General features: G+C 36.6%; 4 protein-coding genes across 5 annotated transcripts in view; 3 read left to right on the plus strand and 1 right to left on the minus strand.

Moving 5' to 3' along the window:
* Window positions 1-2,191, plus strand: part of LOC107595225 (dual specificity protein phosphatase 13-like) — a 23,541-nt gene extending 21,350 nt beyond the window's left edge. The window contains exons 3-4 of the mRNA XM_016285569.1: window positions 883-1,103; window positions 1,834-2,191. Of these exons, the coding sequence (XP_016141055.1) occupies window positions 883-1,103; window positions 1,834-2,036 (424 nt within the window). The 3' untranslated portion in view covers window positions 2,037-2,191. The remainder of the gene's footprint in view (window positions 1-882; window positions 1,104-1,833) is intronic.
* A 315-nt stretch (window positions 2,192-2,506) lies between these two features.
* Window positions 2,507-5,063, plus strand: LOC107595213 (dual specificity phosphatase DUPD1-like). The gene is made up of 3 exons (XM_016285558.1): window positions 2,507-2,898; window positions 3,142-3,359; window positions 4,849-5,063. Exons 1-3 carry the CDS (start codon window positions 2,774-2,776, stop codon window positions 5,061-5,063), a joined length of 558 nt encoding a protein of 185 aa, XP_016141044.1. The 5' UTR covers window positions 2,507-2,773.
* A 1,262-nt stretch (window positions 5,064-6,325) lies between these two features.
* LOC107595177 (dual specificity phosphatase DUPD1-like) lies at window positions 6,326-9,685 on the plus strand. 2 transcript variants are annotated; one of them, XM_016285520.1, is made up of 4 exons: window positions 6,326-6,482; window positions 6,631-6,791; window positions 7,991-8,214; window positions 9,245-9,685. In XM_016285520.1, exons 2-4 carry the CDS (start codon window positions 6,631-6,633, stop codon window positions 9,472-9,474), a joined length of 615 nt encoding a protein of 204 aa, XP_016141006.1. In that variant the 5' UTR covers window positions 6,326-6,482; the 3' UTR covers window positions 9,475-9,685. The 2 variants fall into 2 exon arrangements, with proteins under 2 accessions (XP_016141006.1, XP_016141005.1); XM_016285519.1 differs by having other exon boundaries at window positions 6,326-6,791.
* Window positions 9,686-10,508: 823 nt separating this feature from the next.
* On the minus strand, window positions 10,509-18,198 carry adkb (adenosine kinase b). The gene is made up of 11 exons (XM_016285518.1): window positions 18,054-18,198; window positions 16,211-16,285; window positions 15,987-16,040; window positions 15,215-15,293; window positions 14,922-15,094; window positions 13,929-14,037; window positions 13,636-13,806; window positions 12,287-12,322; window positions 12,028-12,142; window positions 11,859-11,945; window positions 10,509-10,696 (listed from the first exon to the last, which is right to left on the minus strand). Exons 1-11 carry the CDS (start codon window positions 18,065-18,067, stop codon window positions 10,572-10,574), a joined length of 1,038 nt encoding a protein of 345 aa, XP_016141004.1. The 5' UTR covers window positions 18,068-18,198; the 3' UTR covers window positions 10,509-10,571.
* Between the last annotated feature and the right edge of the window lie 1,803 nt (window positions 18,199-20,001).

Genomic DNA, 20,001 nt, shown 5'->3' on the forward strand with positions numbered 1-20,001 from the left:
GCTGGGTCAAAACAACCCAATAGCTTGGTCAAAACGACCCAACAGCTGGGTCAAAACAACCCAATAGCTTGGTCAAAACGACCCAACCGCTGGGTCAAAACAACCCAATAGCTTGGTCAAAACGACCCAACCGCTGGGTCAAAACAACCCAATAGCTTGGTCAAAACGACCCAACCGCTGGGTCAAAATAACCCGACCGTTATATTTAACCCAGCATTTTTTAGAGTGCATGTTTTTAAGAATATTTTGAATCCCCAGTTTTCTGACCTTTTGAATACGGGAATTATGGTAAGTAAGGATCATATTCACACATATTAATGGAAGAAATATAAACCTGCTATTACTTTATTTCTTCATGATTTTATGATAACTTTTGTTTTGAGAAAGTGTCAAATACTTAAAAAACAAAACTAAGTATAAAGACAGAAAACTTATCCTCCTCTTTGTCAAAAATATTTACAATATTCACTGCAAAAACAAAAAAAGATATTAAGATACTCAAGATATCGTTTAACTGTCAATAAGGTAAGAAAAATGATCTTTATTTAAAGGGAAAACAAGATTATGTTTTCTCATTTTAAGCAAAAACTCACTTAATTTTGATACATTTTATTCAGAAAGCAAGACCTTAATATCGTACGCCTCTCAAGTAAATGTATCTTGTTTTAAGAATGTTTAGATATTTATCATGGAAAATTAAAATTAAAAATGATCTTTGTTAAAGTGATTCTACTCAATTTTTTGCTCCTTTTTTAGTTAATCGATGTGCATTACAAAGTTGGTATATGCTCCCTATCTTGTTATAAATGTGTAATGAAAGAAAAAGAGAAAAAGAAAATATCAAGTGTCAGTCTGTATGTGTTGTGACTGCATCTCATTCAGGTATGCAGCGAAGGACAAGCACTTGCTGCAGTCTCTGAACATCACATACGTCCTGAACGCAGCTCACGGGAAGTTCAGCGTCAACACAGGAGCCAGTTACTACAGAGACACTAAAATCAGCTACCACGGCGTGGAGGCCTTTGACATGCCCTCCTTTGACTTGAGCCCCTTCTTCTACTCCGCCGCCAAGTTCATCAAGACTGCCATGAGCACCCCTGGAGGTGAGGAGAGGAAACAAAACAAAACACATCAGCTACACTAATGCAGAATTCCATCTGAATATATTTAGCATGAAGAAATCGCATCAGGTTTTAGGACCATTCAATTTTTTTCATTTTGTGTCATTATATGATTAACTATTGAGCAATTCTTATTATGCACAATGCATGGTTATTACACTTAACTAAAACTAAAACTAAAACCATAAAAAAAAACATTTTAAGCACTTAAATACATGAAACATTAACTTACATAAAATAAAATATATTTTTTTTCTGGCTGGCTGCCAAAGCAACATTTCTCATTTTCATTGCTTAACATGTTGTACTAAAATAACTAAAAGTGAAATAAAATGAAAAAAAAAGCCATATAGACATATTTTTAAATATTCTAATAAAATTGGCAAAACAACATAATTACTAAAACTTTTTACTGTTAATAAAAACTATAATAGCATCTCAATAACTGGCACAATGGTGATTTCTTAATGAATTCTTTTTTATATAATTTAGTTTTTTTTGTTGTTGTTAATGCAAATTTGAGTAAGTAAAATGTCAAAATGCTAAAATAAATCCCATTTTTTTCTTAATGCAAGATATAGCTATTTTCTTCATTTAAGATATAATTAAAAAAAGAATTATTAAAAATGAATGTAATTTTCTTCTGTCTTACTGAAATATGGTTTTGATAAATTCTTAAAAATCTGTGGACATTTTTCTTGTTTTTCACTAGGTAAGGTGCTTGTGCACTGTGCGATGGGTCTGAGTCGCTCCTCGTCGCTGGTTTTAGCGTATCTGATGATTCATGAAGGCATGACACTGGTTGAAGCCATTAAAGCCGTCGCACAACACAGGAATATCTGCCCAAACTCCGGCTTCATGGAGCAGCTGAGAGAACTGGACAAAACACTGCACTGCCAGAGCGCTGCCTTCTAACATGCTCACTAATCACAAACACACTACATTACATACGGTAACAGAATTATTCACATGAAAATTCCCTGACAGAAATGCATGATTCAGAATCTGCCTTATATGTATATGATGGAATTACATGATTTGATACAGGATTTAATTTCTCTCTTTTCTTTTTTTTTTTTTTTTTAAAGTTGTTGCATTTTCTGTTGCTGTCAAAAATTCTGCTATTCCTGCTTAATGTTCAGAGACACAATAAGTTAACATTCAGAGTTTAACACTGTAGTGCTTTCAGAGCAACAAACAGGAGGGAAGGGGTTAAAAATAAAACGTCTGTCCAAAAGGATTTCAGATTTATAAATATAATGAAGATTGTGAATGTGCTCTGAATATATTATTATATTTCAATTATTAAAATATATAAAAGAATAAATCTACCTGAATGAACTTCAATTCAGAGATCATCTCAAAGATCCTCAGCTGTCTGTCTGTTTGTGTCTCATCTATATTTACCAACACGCAAAGAGGCCAAAATAGAGACACGTATCACTTACTGCATCACAATCACACACAGACGCGGCTCCACGGGGACGACAGACCTGGCAGAAGAAACAGAAGAAGAGTTCAAAGAAACAGCATGTGAGTTTGTCAAGAACAGAAAAGGCAAAAAATGACATTATGTTCTCATTGTACATCCAGCTCTTTTATTTCAAAAGATCAATCTAAATGAAATTCCCCATAATGCGACCCATTAAAGAATGAGCACACAGGAAGTTGGATACGAGACTCCGCCCATCTGTGACCTTTTGACCCTCCTGCTAAAAAACCGTCGACCCTCCAGCGCCTATAATGAGGTCTGGCCCGACATCTACATCAGTGATGCGTGCGTATAACACCACCGGACTCCAATGCAACACTTTTAGTCTTCTAGTGAATGATTTCCACTTAATGCTTGACAAGACAAGAATCTGCTGTACTTTTTAATTCTACTGCAGTAGCTCAAACATCTAATTCATGCAAATGCTACTGGTCCTCACGCATCACATGATAGAAGTTTGAATATACGTGAGTGCAAATGAGATTTGAGAGCTACCGCACAGAATTAACTCTTGCGTGATTCTCTCAGTACGACAGCGAAAGACAAGACACTTCTAAGACATCTAGGAGTCACTCACCTCATCAACGCTGCACACGGACCCGCTCACATCCACACCGGAGCTGATTTCTACTGGGACACAAACATAGAGTATCACGGCGTGGAGGCACCAGACAGCAGACACTTTGACATCGCACCATTTTTCTACCCAACAGCCAGTTTCATTCATGAAGCTCTGTCACAGCAAAGTAAGACATTGTGCACTTTGTGACCTTTTACGATGAGTTTGCATCATGTATGTTTCTGAACGTGTCTGTAATCCCTTACAAAAAATTAATTTTCTCAAATGTGCTATTATCAGTGTTGGGGGTAACGCATTACAAGTAACGCGAGGTACGTAATCAGATTACTTTTTTTCAAGTAACTAGTAAAGTAGCGCATTACTTTTTAATTTACAAGAGAATATCTGAGCTACTTTTTCAAATAAGTAACGCAAGTTACTTTTTTTCCATAAAAAGTAACTAAGTAACGTAATGAGTTACTTTTTTATGGAGTAACGCAATATTGTAATGCATTATTTTAAAAGTAACTTTCCCCAACACTGGCTATTAGTGTACTTCTTTTACACTAAAAAATAAGAAAGTATACTTTTATGTACTTCTTAGAAATACACTTAAAATTACATACTTGATGTACAGAAAAGTATATATGGTCTATACTTGTACTCAATTTTTTGATTGAGATATAGTTAAAAGTACAATTAAGTGTTGTACTTGGCTTGTAGTTGTGTTTAGTATTTTGCTTGAGTAGCCTATTTTTCACATTGTTTTACATAAAACTTACACATTTACTCAGTGACATTATTCCAAAGAAAAGTGTTTGTCTTCATAATGTTTCATCAAAAAATACTTAATAAAATGACTAAAAACTTGATCTGAAAATGGAAAATATAACATTTCTGGTATATAAAAAACACTTCAATTGTTCAAATTCAATCAATTCCTTATGTAAAATTGAAAGTGCCCCTATTATGGGTAATGAAAGCTTCATATTTTGGTTTTGGGAGTCCCCAACAACAGGTTGACATGCATGCAAGGTCAAAAAACACTTCGTTTTGTCTTACAATATGCATTTATTTTTACCTTATTTGCTCAATGACTCCCAAACAATTTGTTCAACAATTCATTTTCAATCATCTGCGGTGATTGGTCCGATTGGTCGATTTAATTTCCATTTCATAATAAAAGCAGCGTTTGTGAGCGCAGTGCTGCTTTGTGTACAGCCTTACCGGGGAAACAGCTGTTTTTACTGCTCCAAAACCGGCACCTACTGGCAAAGAATGAATTTGCATTTTCATTCACACCAACAAGTGGGCGGGCAATATGCTAATGTTTCATGTTGAGGTCAATACGAAACGGCTTGGGATTCGTTTTAAAAACGACTGGTTTCAATGATTCAGAGTCGACTCTTTTTTTTGAGAGACAATAACTTTATACACACTTTCAGATTTAAACCTTTGCAGGGTATTTTCATTCACTTAGAGCTGTGTTACACACTGCATGAAAGGTAATTTTGAAAATCCATAATAGTGGCACTTTAAAGACGCACCCTACAGTTTTTCTTGTTGAATGAATATCCTGTTTTACTTGAATGTGTTTGATGTTCTATAGACATCTATGTGACGGGTTTGAACCGGTTAAACCTGCATGTGTGATGGTAGTTTTATTTGTTTTTCAGGAGGGGGGAAGGTCTTGGTTCATTGTGCCAGAGGAGTGAGTCGTTCAGCGACACTAGTTCTGGCATATCTGATGATATATGAAAAACTCACAGTCGCAGAAGCCATCAATGCGGTTTGTGCCCAAAGGAACATTCTACCCAATGCTGGATTCCTTCAACAGCTACGTCAGCTGGACTCCAACCTCAACCTGCAGAGAAGAGATGTGATCTATTAGTATAAACAAAGAGGAATCGGTTACACTTTACTTGAAGGGGTGTGCATAAGACTGACATGACACCTACATAATTATGACATGACACATATCATGAATATGAAGGTTTTTTATGCATGTTTATGACAACTGTCATTAAGTGTCATTTGCTCAGTTATGTAATTTTTAGTGCAAAGCTGACATTGTTTGAGATGTCTTTGTTATGGGCTATGGTTAGGGGTAAGGGTAGGGGTAGGGTTAGGTTAGGGTTAGGTCAAATAATGTCATATTTGCATTAAAAATGACATAACTGAGCGAATGACACTTAATGACAGTTGTCATAAACATGCATAAAACCTCCTTCATATTCATGACATGTGTCATGTCATGATTATGAAGGTGTCATGTCAGTCTTATGCACATCCCTTCAATCTTTAATAACTAATTTAAACGAATAAATCACCTGAAAATTAAAATTAGCTGAAAATGAACTGTACTCACCACCTCAAGCCATCCAATATATGGATGAGTTTGTTTCCTCATTGGAACAGATTTGGAGAAATTTAGCATCATGTTACATCACATGCTCGCCAATGCAGTGAATGGGTGCCGTCAGAATGAGAGTCCAAACAGCTGATAAAAACATCACAATAATCCACAGCACTCCAGTCCATCAATTAACAAGTCCATATTCCATAACAATGCCTCTCTCATCAAAATCCACAAACTTATTGGTTTAGGATTGTTTTGGCTTGTAAACCAAGCTTGATCTGTACATATTTCTCTCCTGATTCAGACAAAACAAGTTGTTCACTAGAGAAAGCAATATTATGGATTATGGACTTGTATTTTAGCTGAAAAGGGTGAAATGCACTTTTTGCTTCACAAGACGATAACTGATGGATAATTACTTATGGATTATTTTTATCAGTTGTTTGGATTCTCATTCTGACGGCACCCATTCACTGCAGAGGATCCATTGGTGAGCAATTTCTCCAAATCTGATGAAGAAACAAACTCATCCTGATCTTGGATGGTATGCAGATGATAACATTTTCAGCAAATTTTCATTTTTGGGCAAACTATTCTTTTAAGAATGTGTAAATAAATGATAGAATTGCCATTTATGAAATGATGAAGAACAAAGAAACAACTCTGGCTCAGACTTTAAGTGAAATAATTCTAAATCATGATGCTTGATTATAGAGTGGGTTCATTTGGGTTCACTATTACTGTGGTGTTCATGCCATGTCTTGCATCGGTTGAAATTTGCAGAGAAACATGTTTGGGGGGTTCAGCTCTCTCTAGTGAGAGAAAGAGGGAACAGACCTCTAAAAATAACCTAGAATTTAACACCCATCTCCGGCCCTTCGTCAGACCAAAGCAGTCGACTCAGCTCAGCACCTCTCCACCCAACCTGAACACAAAAATACAGAGAAAGAGGTATTTAAGTCAGAAGCAGTACTGAGACTCCAGCTGTTGATTGACACGTAAAATGAGACGTAGTTCTGCATTCGGCCTGGTTTTCATCTAAGCGTCTGCCTTTGGGCCTTATATTTACCCTCTCATGCTGTTTTAATCGAATGTTGAGATGACCTCAAGGAGGAAGTTTGGAGTAAAGTCTGAGGTTTCTGAAGAGAAAGAGGAATATGTGACACCAAACGGCTACGAGCTGGAGAAACACCTCACGCACGGCAGCGTCGCCTACACGCACGTCAATGAGGTCTGGCCCAATGTCTACATAGGAAACGAGTGAGTCGATTTGTTTGACTAACCCTAATATCAGTTGTGATGCTAATAATGCAGGATACATGAAAAGGATGCATACTAAAGCCACTCAATAACCTTCACCCAATTATACAGAAAGCCTATTGATTATTTTCCTTAAACCATCACTAAAGTCAGAGCCAGAGTTGTTTTGTTGTGCTATATTATATAGTAAACTGCAACTCTATGATTTATTTACAATTTCTTAAAAGAACAGTTATTCAAAAATGGCCATCCAATATGTAGATGAGTTTGTTTCTTCATCATATTTGGAGAAATTTAGCGTGCTCAGCAATGGATGCTCTGCAGTGAATGGGTGCCGTCAGAATGAGAGTCCAAACAGCTGATAAAAACATCACAATAATCCACACGACTAAAGCCAATCAATTAACGTCTTATAAAGCAAAACGCTGCATGTTTGTAGGAAACAAATCTATCAAGACGTTTTAACTTTAAAAATACAAGTCAGTCAGTTCTAAATCTATGCATGAATGTGAAATAGAGTCAATGAAGAGAGCAGACAAATATCGTTAATGGTCTTTTTAAAAATGTTATGGATTTTGATTTGCTCCGAAAGTAATTTCAACTACAGTATATAGTTGTAGTTCTTGTCGTGGAGAGTTTGAACGATTTTTATAGGTTACAGACATCGTTCTTAGTGTGACTGGGAGAATTTGACTGAACCATATGGAAAAATACTTCAACTCAATTCAACTTTATAGTCATTCTTCCACATACACACTACACAGAAGAGCGAAATGTCATTTCTGACGGACCAAGGTGCAAGACACTGACAAAACAAGTATACACACAAGTTCATGACAACAGGAATTAAACATAAGAGCACACTAAACATAACAAGAGCAATTAACACGAGGTAGAACTCTAAAATTGTGGTAATGTAAGAAATGTTAGAAGTGTAAGAAAAAAGTGCTAGTGCACAATTGAGGTGGCTCAGAGCAGACTAAATAATGTGCATTATTTGGCTGAGCGTGGATGTGTGTAACTGACCCTTGTGCAGTTGTGCAAGAGTGTCTATAGCGCACATGCAGCTAAGTTAAAGTGCAAAGTGCAGATGTATGCGAATGTCCAGTGGAGTGTTTTTCTGAAGGCAAGGGATGGGAAGGCAGTTTATAATGGGAGTAAGATGGTGGACTAGTCTAAGCTGTTGTGTTTCTGTGAAGAGAAACAGCAAAGGACCGATACAAGCTGAAGACGATGGGCATCTCACACATCCTGAACGCTGCGGAGGGCGAGTGGAACAGTGTGGATACCGGCGCTGAATACTACAGAGACATGGACGTGCATTACTACGGGATCACGGCGGAGGACGTTCCCACGTTCAACCTCAGCCAGTACTTCTATTCTGCTGCAGAACACATCCACCAGACCCTCAGAAACCGCCAGAGTGAGCTGAAACACAACATTTATTAATCAAGAGTGAATCAACATACTGCCAGTGAATATTTGGACACGTTTGAATGAATTTATGATGTAAAAACCTTTTGATCTAAAGCAGTGGTTCTCAACCAGGGGCCAGGGCTCACTAGGGGGCCCACATCAAACTTCCAAGGGGGCCTCAAGATGATTTAAACAAGTATTAAAATAAGCTCAAAGAAAATCGAGATATTTCTTATTTCAATTCACCCCATCAACATTTTTTTAAGAACTATGATTCTCGCAAATGTCTTGGTAATCCTGGATATTTGAGAAAGCCTCATTTTAAAAGTGTGATTTCTAGACCCGGAAAAGTCATTTCTATAATGAATATGCATAGTTGAAATGCAAGTTGAATATTCAAGTAGAGACTGTGAGTACCAATATTTAAAAAAAAAATCCTTATCCTGTAAATCACAGATTGGAAAAGTCATGCAAATGCATTGGTTTAAGAGAGTTGGATCCCTTTTACTTTATTTACTTTTTACTAATATTTATCTATATTTTAGTTATTTAGTTTGGCAGAAAGAGTTAATATGGAGAATTTTTTTCTTTTTTTTCTTGTGGACAGTTGAGGACCTTGAAGTCAAAAAGGTTGAGAACCACTGATCTACAAATATTCTGCTTAAATTAATTGCTTTACAAAGCGATTTAAACACTTTTTTTTTAAATAATAAAATTCAAGATTGAAATGAATGAGCTGGAACACATACTGAAGGAGAAGCATCACGAAGTGCACATCACACATGTTCCTCCTTCAATATGTTTAAAAGAAGTTGGCTGCATGTCCCGACTGAGCAGAGCTGTAATCTAGACAATGAAAAAGCTTAAATATAAGTTTTCATTTGTGCCACTTTCTTTCGATCATAACAAAGAATTACTTTTGTGTTATTTCAGAGTTTTCATCACTTATTCTAACATGTGGAAGATTTTCAAAATAACAATCAGTTGTGTCCAAACACTGCTGGATGAGGTTGTCATCTTGGCCTTTATTTCTCCAGATAAGCTTCTGATTCACTGCGTGATGGGCCGCAGTCGCTCCGCCACACTCTTCCTGGCCTACTTGATTATCTACGAGCACATGATTGTAGACGCCATCGAGCACGTCAAACGCCGGTGCCACATCATCCCGAACTGGGGCTTCCTGAAGCAGCTGAGAGAGCTGGACACACACCTGCTGGAGCAGAGAAGAGCTCAAAACACACGAGAGGACGACAGAACAGATACTTAAACACCAGAAATATTTACTGATATTAGATAAGAACTGTTTCTGTTTACATTTCTGGATGTAGACAATGGCAGCCAGTGAATAGTGTTTGAGTTCTAGGTATCTTTAAGTTTGGTCTGGCTCTATGCAAATAAAACATATAAGAGGCAATGCTAACAGAAAGCTTTTTCCAGGTATTAGAGCTTCTTCCTATCTAATTATGAGAATACACACACACACACACACACACACACCGGTTACGACAGTTAACTAACACCATTTAAAATTAAATTACTTTAAATAAAAATTAAATAAATAAAAACTAACTTAATTTGTTTCATTTAGTTGCCAAACCATTTCTAATTTTAGTATTTCTACAAATATATATATATAATTTAGTTTAACTTAATGTACTAAATAACCAACTAAAAAAAAAAAAAAACGATATACACGTGAAAACAATAACTAACAAACACAAATGACAAAAACACAAAATTACTAAAACTAACTAAAATGAAAACAAAATATAAAAATAAAAATAATTAATAATACGGATACAACAAACACTGACACAATTTAAAAAAGAGATGTACAACTTTGGAACAATTAAAATCTTTTTATTAAACTGGTCAGTTGAACAGTCCTGTTCCAGAAGCAGAAAGAGCAAGTGGAAACATTTCCCACATCAGATACAGCTTATGCCTATTTAAAAACGTTTGTGCGTTTAAGATACAATTTGGTATTTCGAAGAAACAATATATACCTGAAAGACATCAACTTGCAAGGCAAAAATCCTATTATATAATCCGTTTACTTGAATTTACTACTATTATTTTTTAGATATATAAATGCACTTACTTAAAATGATATCATAGATCTTTAATAGATTAAATATAGAAATGATGTTCTTGCAATGTAGCATAAAAACAGATCAAGGACAAACCATACTTTAACACAAATTCATCGGAGTGCACATATGTGGTCGTTGCAATCTTGATAAATGCCCAGTTTAACAGGAAACATGTGTAAATGAATGCAGAGGCACGCAGGTTGTGTTGCTGGAATTTCAGAACAAAAAAAATGAGATGGAAAGACTCCGTATTGGGAAATATGTGAGGGAGTTAATGGAAATCGGGTTTCTCAGGGAAAGTGCAGCCGACTCGCCGGATGATGACATTAGCGGCATAGTGACCTGCACGGATACACTCCTCCAACGGCTTCTCCTGAACCAACTCCGACAGGAATCCTGCAGGACACATAGACAAATATATATAGTTAATGTGTAGGCTCCGTTCTAAAGCTTAGTGAGCCGCCTTGATATCTACAGCATCCTAATCCTAACTCTTCTGCGTTGAGTCTAAGGCAGCCCATACAATATGGTAAAAAGTTGTGAAATTTGGCAGACGGATAGAGGACAGTCTGAACATTAACCACAGCAAATTTGGAGTCTCTAACGCAAACCCTCAAGCGCCACCAACTGTCCAAAGGTTGCACTCACATTTACGCTTATAACTTTTGAACTGTAATGGCTAGAAACGAATGACATAACTTTCCTCCTAGACGTTACAATTATCGCGAAAATCAAACCAGATTATCTTCAGACCATGGCGACAAAAAAACATGAAATTCAAGTTTATTAGTCAAACCGTTCTTGGATAACACATAAACGAATTTGACGAAGAGCTTGTTAAAGTGGACGTGAGGCTATATCTCTCCAATTCTTTAGCGTATTCAGACCAAACATAGAGTGTGTCGTCATAACCATGACCTGAGGCTCCCTGCACAGCTTCAGCACAGCGCCACCTAGTGAGGCAATTTTTGCTTATAATATCCGAACGGTTTGGCCAAAAATCACAAGACTTGTCTCTTTAGATTTGGAGAAGCATACAGAGTTGAACGATACCCAATTTTCCCATGTTGGCCATTTTTAATTTTTGTTGTAAAATAATTTTTATTTTACAACAATATTTTATGCTATATTTTACGAATCACATTGGTGCATCATATCAAAACTCTGTATGTCATCCTAAAGGTTTTCTAAAGCCTAAAGGTACTCAAAAAGTCTTCATGTACTTAAAGTCCTGCTTATAAATACAAATACATACTGTATATATTTTATATGCGCTGAAATAAAAATGTGGTTTAGGATTTACTTTGTTAAGAATATTCACTCAGAAACTGCAAATAATTACACAAAAATGGCAAGTAACACACTGAATGAAACATGATAATTATAAGTAGAAAGACTAAAATAGTAATTTCTTGTAAAATGTACTCCAATAATCTATTTGCAACTTCTAAAAATCAAATACAGTGTACTTTAGCATGATATTAATATATTATTGAACTAATAACTCAAAAACATCATTTATAGAAAAACGGCCTAAAATGATTGCCGAATCAGTTACCTCCCACAAAAGCGTCACCGGCACCATTAGTGTCCACGATGTCGTTCTGGTCGATGTCTAAAACGGGAAAGATTTTCACTTTATCACCTGAAAGAAGACAAACAAAGACAATTAAGGAAACACAACTCAAATGATCTGAACCCATCCAGATGTTGTTTGATGGACGTACCCACAGTGGCCACAGTGTCTTCTCTGCCCTGAGTGAAGACCACGATCCTCTGCCTGTTCTTATTGACTTTGGGCAGAGACTGAACCCTCCTCGCGATCTCAGCGATGTCTTCTGTCTGCAGGAACACGAGCATCAGTGCAAGAAGGTGATTATACAGTTCCGAGAGCGTATTATAGGAGCAGTTCATCCAAAAATGACAATTTCTTCTTTCGTGTTCAGTGTGCAAGAAAAAAATGGCATTACAGTATTTTTCACTCACCTCAAAGCCTTGCTCTTTTGCAAATGTCGCAGCTTCCTGTAAAACAAACATCAAGCAATCATCACCGCCGGTTCCTCAGCGGAGGAATGATCTTCACAAGCCTCCAGAACATCTCACATCTTCTGAGGAGCCTTTATTTCTTCAGCTCTCAATCAGCATTGGATTGCATTGCATTATATGTTTGGATCATTTCAATCTCATCTTACTGAGACATATTATTGGAGACGTAGAATGACGACTGATATTTATATCATGTTATGTCAGTATCTGCTCTACTGTTATAAAGATCTCAGTGATTTACATCACAAGCAGCAGAATTTCATCCCTTTTTGTAAATATAAATAACAGCATTTGCTCCAAATTGCCTATTTTTGCTCAGTTTGAGTCTCTGAATAAAATGTAGCTGTTTTTTTTCTTCCATATTCTCATCAGCCATAAAATCCTGATGGATCAAATATGATACTCAATAAAAACCCAGATGCAACTTTTTCCTGACTATTATTTCACACGTCAGGCTTTATAGGGTTAAAAGTATTCATCCTGATTCTGCACTTACAAACCAACGAGGAACATGAAGACTCACCGTCTCGTTTCCGAAGACGATGTCAACGTACGGCATGACCTTCATCAGCGGCTCTTTGAAGAACTGGCTGATGAAGGGAGCCGAGAGGTTCAGACCGAAGATCTTGTTGTTGTCAGACGCGTGTTTGGCCACTCTGAGGATGGACTCTGGAGACACGGTCAGGAAAAAACCCTGCAGGACAGACATTACTTGCTACTTTTGACATCACGAGTTTCTTGCCTAAGTTACAGCTGCTGATAAATCTCTCTATTCTCCCATTTGCACATTCAAACACACACGATGGTAGCACTTACTGCGATGTAGTAAACTCTCGCTTTCTCCACCAGACTCCAGTTCCTATCAACATCCAGATGTTTCTCTTTATTATAGCAGTTTGCTGCTGCCAGGTTTGCAACCAGAGACCTGCAAACACACAATAACAGTCAAACACTGATCCCAATGAGACTCGGGTTCAAATGAGTCCATGTGTGTGAGGGTGATTTACATCACAAGCAGCAGAATTTCATCCCTTTTTGTAAATATAAATAACAGCATTTGCTCCAAATTGCCTATTTTTGCTCAGTTTGAGTCTCTGAATAAAATGTAGCTGTTTTTTTTCTTCCATATTCTCATCAGCCATAAAATCCTGATGGATCAAATATGATACTCAATAAAAACCCAGATGCAACTTTTTCCTGACTATTATTTCACACGTCAGGCTTTATAGGGTTAAAAGTATTTATCCTGATTCTGCACTTACAAACCAACGAGGAACATGAAGACTCACCGTCTCGTTTCCGAAGACGATGTCAACGTACGGCATGACCTTCATCAGCGGCTCTTTGAAGAACTGGCTGATGAAGGGAGCCGAGAGGTTCAGACCGAAGATCTTGTTGTGGTCAGACGCGTGTTTGGCCACTCTGAGGATGGACTCTGGAGACACGGTCAGGAAAAAACCCTGCAGGACAGACATTACTTGCTACTTTTGACATCACGAGTTTCTTGCCTAAGTTCCAGCTGCTGATAAATCTCTCTATTCTCACATTTGCACATTCAAACACACACAATGGTAGCACTTACTGCGATGTAGTAAACTCTCGCTTTCTCCACCAGACTCCAGTTCCTTTCAACATCCAGATGTTTCTCTTTATTATAGCAGTTTGCTGCTGCCAGGTTTGCAACCAGAGACCTGCAAACACACAATAACAGTCAAACACTGATCCCAATGAGACTCGGGTTCAAATGAGTCCATGTGTGTGAGGGTCTGTAAAATCACAAAGGATCATTACAGGACAGGATTGTCATAAACAGTTTGAACGCTGAAGGGGAAACTGCATTAGTGCACAGATGAATCATAAAGATGTTTAATAAAGATGAAACTGTATATCGGTAATGTTATTGGTATCAGCCATCCAGCTTAGTTGATAATGAAATATTACAGGAGTATTAAGCAGTTACCATAGTTACATTGTTTTGTTATGCTGCTTAATTTCATCAGACATATTTTAAAATGATCTGCTATAATCTGGAATGATTATATTAGAGTTTCCCTGGATAAAGCAGTGCATTAGGTATATTACAATGGTTTGATGTCTTATTTCACGTCTCTTTTCTTAGCATGAATTGTGATAAAAAAAATAGGTTTGATTCATTTGCTCTACCATTCAAAATTTTGAGTAAGATTTATTTATTTTTAATAAATTAATTTTATTCGGCTGCATTAAAATGATCAAAAATGACAGTAAAGACATTTATGATGTTACAAAAGATTCCCATTTCAAATAAATGCTGTTTAATTGAACTTTCTGTTCATCAAAGAATCCTAAAAATTGAAATGTGTAATGATTTACACAAAAATATCGGGAGGCACAACCGTTTTCAACATTGATGATAATCAGAAATGTTTCTTGAGCAGCAAATTAGAATGATTTCTGAAGGATCATGTGACACTGAAGACTGATCACAGTCTAATATATTTGTTATTTTAAATTCTAAGAATATTTCACAATTGTACAGTATTTTTGATCAAATAAACGCAGCCTTGATGAGCAGAAGAGACTGTTTATTGCTGACCTGTTGTCTCCAGTAATGCAGGCCGCACAGGTTCCTGTCGGCTCTTGACTCTGTTCATAATAATGAGCGTCAACATGAGCTTCAGCCGCTTTCTGCTTCAGAATCTCGCCGAAGTGATCCGTGCCTATACAGCCGAAGAACGTGGCCACCTTATGCGGCTCCTGGACCATCCACTGAGAGACAGAAGATATCGAACGAACGTTATTATGCTGGTTTAAATTAGCGATATAAAACAGCCTTCCCATAATCCCCTGATAGACATTTGAACAGAAAGTACAGAGTTATAGATGTACCTGAGCGATTTTGACAGAGTTCTGTGTGGATCCACCAGCATGATACTCCACTTTACTCTTCTTCACAATCTCATCAAACCTGCAGCGAGAACAAAACGCACACAAACGAGTTTGATTCCTGAAGTTACTGTACGCTGCATGAAATGCAATTAACTGAGAGCTGCTACCAGCTGCAGGCCACAGATGCTAAAAAACATTCACATGCCAAAGCAATTCTGCTCAATTTTGATATTGTGTATATTGTCATAGATATATTTTATGCAGCTATATTTGTGGAATGGTTGATGAATGAACATGTAACTTTTTCAAACTCTTTATTTCATCACTGTTACACCAATTATTTCCTGAATTTATTTTAGTTTGTGCCATTTGTCTCCAGTCTACATAATATTATATAACTATGGCTGGGCAATTATAGCAAATATTTATTATGCATTACCAGTCAAAAGTTGCATATTAGAATGATTTCTGAAGGATCATGTGCCACTGTAGACTAGAGTAATGATGCTGAAAATTCAGCTTTGATCACAGGAATAAATTACATTTGAACACATATTCACATAGAAAACAGTTCTATTAAATTGCAATAATATTTCACAATTTTTATTGCATTTTTGATTAAATAAATGCAGGCTTATTAATTATTCTAAACTTATTAATAATTATTCCACATTTTTGACCAGTAGTAGTAGTAGTAGTATTATATTCTCAAAGATTTTGCTGGCTATATATAAAAGTAAGGAACATTGTACTGCGTGATGACGGCACTCACAGAGCTTTATGTTTCTCCTCTGCCAGGATCTGATCATTGGGCTTCAAACCATACCTGTGCACAAATACATCCAGTCAGTTAGTTAGTTATAAATAATCACACTAACAGAGCTGGAGGATATGAGGCTGTATGATCACTCAAGCGTGTGCAATCAGAAGAACACGCAGCACACATGACCTTTAAACACTGCGCTGCGTCCGTCTGCAGTTACACACAACACTCACTTATCAAGAAAGTCCTTATCCACCACGGCAGAGATGTCCAGCAGCGGATTCCCCATCCCGAACAGAGCATTCTGACTGCAAACACAAGACACAGATCGCAATAAATCATTTTGCAACAATAGTCCACTGATATTTGAATAACCTTTAATAAAGCATTGTGAATTACTATTGCATGCTATATAAATAAACATGCATTGCATATAATAAAACATTCTAGAATTTACTCACCATCATTCCAAATCTATTTATGCATTATTATTTATTTATTGGAATATTTTTTTTAAGCATAGAAGAGCACAAATTTGTCATGGGCAAAAACTGCCCCCAAACTCATCACTCATTATATGCATAAGAACAGCATGAACATTCTGCTAATCATCTCGTTCTTTGTTTCCTGATAAATATTTCAAGTGTTTGGAATGACACAAAAGATGAGCAGATTCCTGAGTGAACTATTTCTTTCATATCTATTCTGTGACAGTAACAGGTGGAGGTCACACGGTCGGGTTTCCATGACCCTGCCTTTGAGACTTGACGCCTTGGAATGAGAAGCGTGTTTATTAGCCAGGGAACCACATAGACCAGAATTCCTGCTCTTTTCCATACTGTGATACTGATGTTGTAAAAGGTTGTTGGTTCTGAACCCCTACAGAACCACGTTCTGGCTCTCCAGCTTTTATTATTTATATTTACAGTATTTTTATGCATTTGCCAGATGCATTTTTTTGTATTGCACTCAAGGTATATATTTTATTAGTTGGGAATCAAACCCATGACCTTGGTGTTGCTAGCACCATAAGGTACTGTACAGGCTTTCTGGTCAACTTCACTCTTCATGGCTCTGAATGAACTCACACGTCTAATATTAGCCTGACAAATGTCCATTTTACACACCAAACCAGTTGTGTATCATGTCAACTCTACATGCATTAGAGGTTAACACCAAAAACACTGTTTCCAGACATTCTGACTTTGAATTAACATTGTGAAAAATGCATGCACCTTGAATCTTTTAACAAATAGTGTGTGTGTTTAATGGGTTTAAATGGACTGTGTTTACAGCAGAGCACATGTTATAGTGCTGACTAAACTCTTTACACACACACACACACACACACACACTAAACTATGCACAGGACCGGACTGCAAATGATCTGAAACTAAGCAAGTTCTCCATTAAAATCGCACAGGGATGCGGATACAACATGCACAAGCATACATTTATTGAGGAACTAAAAAAACAAAACTGCAACACAAGTGAGCAGTGAATGCACATGTGTAATCATGCATTCTGGCATATAATGCATGCATTACTGTGACGCGTGTACAAGCGTGACTAAATCAATCTGAAAAAGACCAACACATGAGTCACAGAACACCAGGAGAATTGTGGAGGATCAGCAGAAGTTGATCTAAATCTACCAACAGCCTTGTTAATAAACAGTGCACATTTTCTGCTTTCAGATATTAATATTTTTAAATATTGTGTAAAATAAGCATTCATTTACATAAAGCCATGCACATTAATCTCATTTATTAACATGTGTATGTGGTCATTATAATAGCCATATCTGTTGACTTTTTTTTTTAATTCAACATTACAGAAATAACATTACATAATTCCTGAAGAAACTGTTTAGCATTTGTTATACAGAATAATGTTTTTTTTAGAACAAACTATAATATATATATTGTAAGCTGAATAAGAAAATGACTTAAGATGTCACAAATGAGGAAATAAAGCAGGTTGCATCATACTGCAACATAATCCCCAAACCGGAAGCAGACAAGCACAGAGACTGAGACTGGAGTAAATATTCGCAGTGCATTAGTGAAGTCTTACCTGACTGTAGGCATGATCACACACACACTTTGACTGTCTGCAGTAACAGTGGTTCTGCTGCACGCTGTGTGTGTGTGTGTGTGTGTGTGTGCGCGCGCACATGTGATCAGTTCCCACACTCAAGTTCCTGCAACCCGGAAGCCCAAATCTGCTCCAGATGATTGGTTGTGACACATGCATGGGCGGATGGATAGATCTATCATTCTTGGTGGCTGACAAGCCCATGTGTGTTTTAAAGGTCTGTCTGAAATGTCACAATCATGACGTGTGTAGCGCGCTCGCTGCGTGCATCTGACAGGATCGAACCACACAAGTCAATAATCAATAATCATGCATCCAGTGTCTCGCATGCACACATGACGACATGTGAACATCATGCATGCACTGTGTTGCATAGGCTATATATGACGTCCTGATATCAGATCGGTGATGCACGAGCTCAGGAATGGATGCGCTGGTGGTACATTTGGTTCAACCATCAAAACAGACATGCATTCGAGTCATTTCTGCATATCGCATCATAAACTACGAGTGCATGATGCATGTCGTGATATAATGCTCTGTTTACTGCATGAGCTGTGATCATGAAATCAATCATAAACATCTCCTCCCTGAACTCGACACGAGCATCAGATAGCGCTTGTGTGATTTGAGCTCAGTGTCTTCTTGTTCTGCGTGTTTTTCTGTGCAGCAGTGCAGCCACACACCGACATCTTCCTGTGATCAGACTGACAGAACACGAGCTGATCTCAGATCAGATCTCACACTGCTGCTTTCTTTTCTACTGATGCGTTTAGCAGCTTTGCATTTGCAATACACGTCAAAATTGTTGGAACATTTTTCTAGCAAAAAAAAAAAAACGAACACTAGCTTGCTCTATACTTTTTCTATTATTTTCATTTATTATATAATTTTAAAAAACTTGCTAAAAACTAGCACTTGCATATCATTGCTCTTTTGTTGATTTTAAGTCGCTTTGGATAAAATGTGATGTTTATGATGTTAAAAAGTAGATTAAAGAAAAGTGCAGAATCTATCAATGTGTTTTTCTATGAGCATAAATAAATTTGGGGTAAAATAGATCAATTTGATTTAGATTTAATTAATATGCATATTTCTTTTTCTTCTTTATTCCATCCAGCATCTTTAGACTTGAGTTTTACAAGATTTCTTAAGTGTGTTCAGGAAAAAAAAAAAATTAGATAACACAAGTAATAGTAAGGATTAGCTCAGATTTTATTTCCAATATGAAATTATAAAAAAAAAATTGAGAGATTGTAAGAGTTCCATTAAATATTTAACTTCAAAAATAAACTAGATAAATTAATACCATTTAATAAAAAATATTATTTTTAATAAAATAGCTATTTAGATATAGATATTTCCCCTAATTATTATTTTTTTTTTAATCGCTTTTTAACTTCAACTGGGGATGTTGTATGTCAAAAAATATTGTAACTGATCAAAAACAGTTAATTGTTAGAACATAGTGAATGTCATAGAGGGTTAACTGTGGTAAAAAGTGCCATACATGGACTTGAGTGTCAGTGACAACAGAAATAATATGAACAATAATGTTGAATAAATAGCTTTATATTTAGAAGGCCAATCTCATTTGCATGACCTTTAAAGCAATATATAATGCATATTCATTGACCATTTAAAGAAATACCAACAAATATAGTCCGACCCATCTGATTGAGTTGATAATTAGTTCTTTTATTATGACAAGGCACATCAGGTCTTACAGGCTGTCTTTAAAGATGAACACATTATTTACATTAAACTGCTGGTCTCCAAAGCGATAGAAAAGGCAAATATAGCAAAGAGCTGATTCTCACTCATAAATATACTTGAGTGTGCTTTCTGTAGTAGTGTATGGAGCACAGTGATGTCTTAGTGGAAATACGGCAGTGTGTGTGTGTGTGAGTGAGTGAGTGTGTGTGTG

Source organism: Sinocyclocheilus grahami, unplaced genomic scaffold (assembly GCF_001515645.1).
Source record: "Sinocyclocheilus grahami isolate Dianchi unplaced genomic scaffold, SAMN03320097.WGS_v1.1 scaffold198.1, whole genome shotgun sequence".
Lineage (NCBI taxonomy): Eukaryota > Metazoa > Chordata > Actinopteri > Cypriniformes > Cyprinidae > Sinocyclocheilus > Sinocyclocheilus grahami.

Bases quoted from the DNA above. Each gene is read 5' to 3' on its own strand.
- LOC107595213 (XM_016285558.1), top strand. From the start codon at position 2,774: ATGAGCACACAGGAAGTTGGATACGAGACTCCGCCCATCTGTGACCTT. The intron at 2,899-3,141 runs GTGCGTATAACA...TGATTCTCTCAG, and splicing joins GACATCTACATCAGTGATGC to TACGACAGCGAAAGACAAGA. The intron at 3,360-4,848 runs GTAAGACATTGT...TTTGTTTTTCAG, and splicing joins TGAAGCTCTGTCACAGCAAA to GAGGGGGGAAGGTCTTGGTT.
- adkb (XM_016285518.1), bottom strand. The intron at 16,041-16,210 runs GTGAGTGTTGTG...ATTTGTGCACAG, and splicing joins GATAAGGACTTTCTTGATAA to GTATGGTTTGAAGCCCAATG. The intron at 11,946-12,027 runs GTACGTCCATCA...GTCTTCTTTCAG, and splicing joins AGACACTGTGGCCACTGTGG to GTGATAAAGTGAAAATCTTT.
- LOC107595177 (XM_016285519.1), top strand. From the start codon at position 6,631: ATGACCTCAAGGAGGAAGTTTGGAGTAAAGTCTGAGGTTTCTGAAGAG. The intron at 6,792-7,990 runs GTGAGTCGATTT...GTTTCTGTGAAG, and splicing joins AATGTCTACATAGGAAACGA to AGAAACAGCAAAGGACCGAT. The intron at 8,215-9,244 runs GTGAGCTGAAAC...TTATTTCTCCAG, and splicing joins GACCCTCAGAAACCGCCAGA to ATAAGCTTCTGATTCACTGC.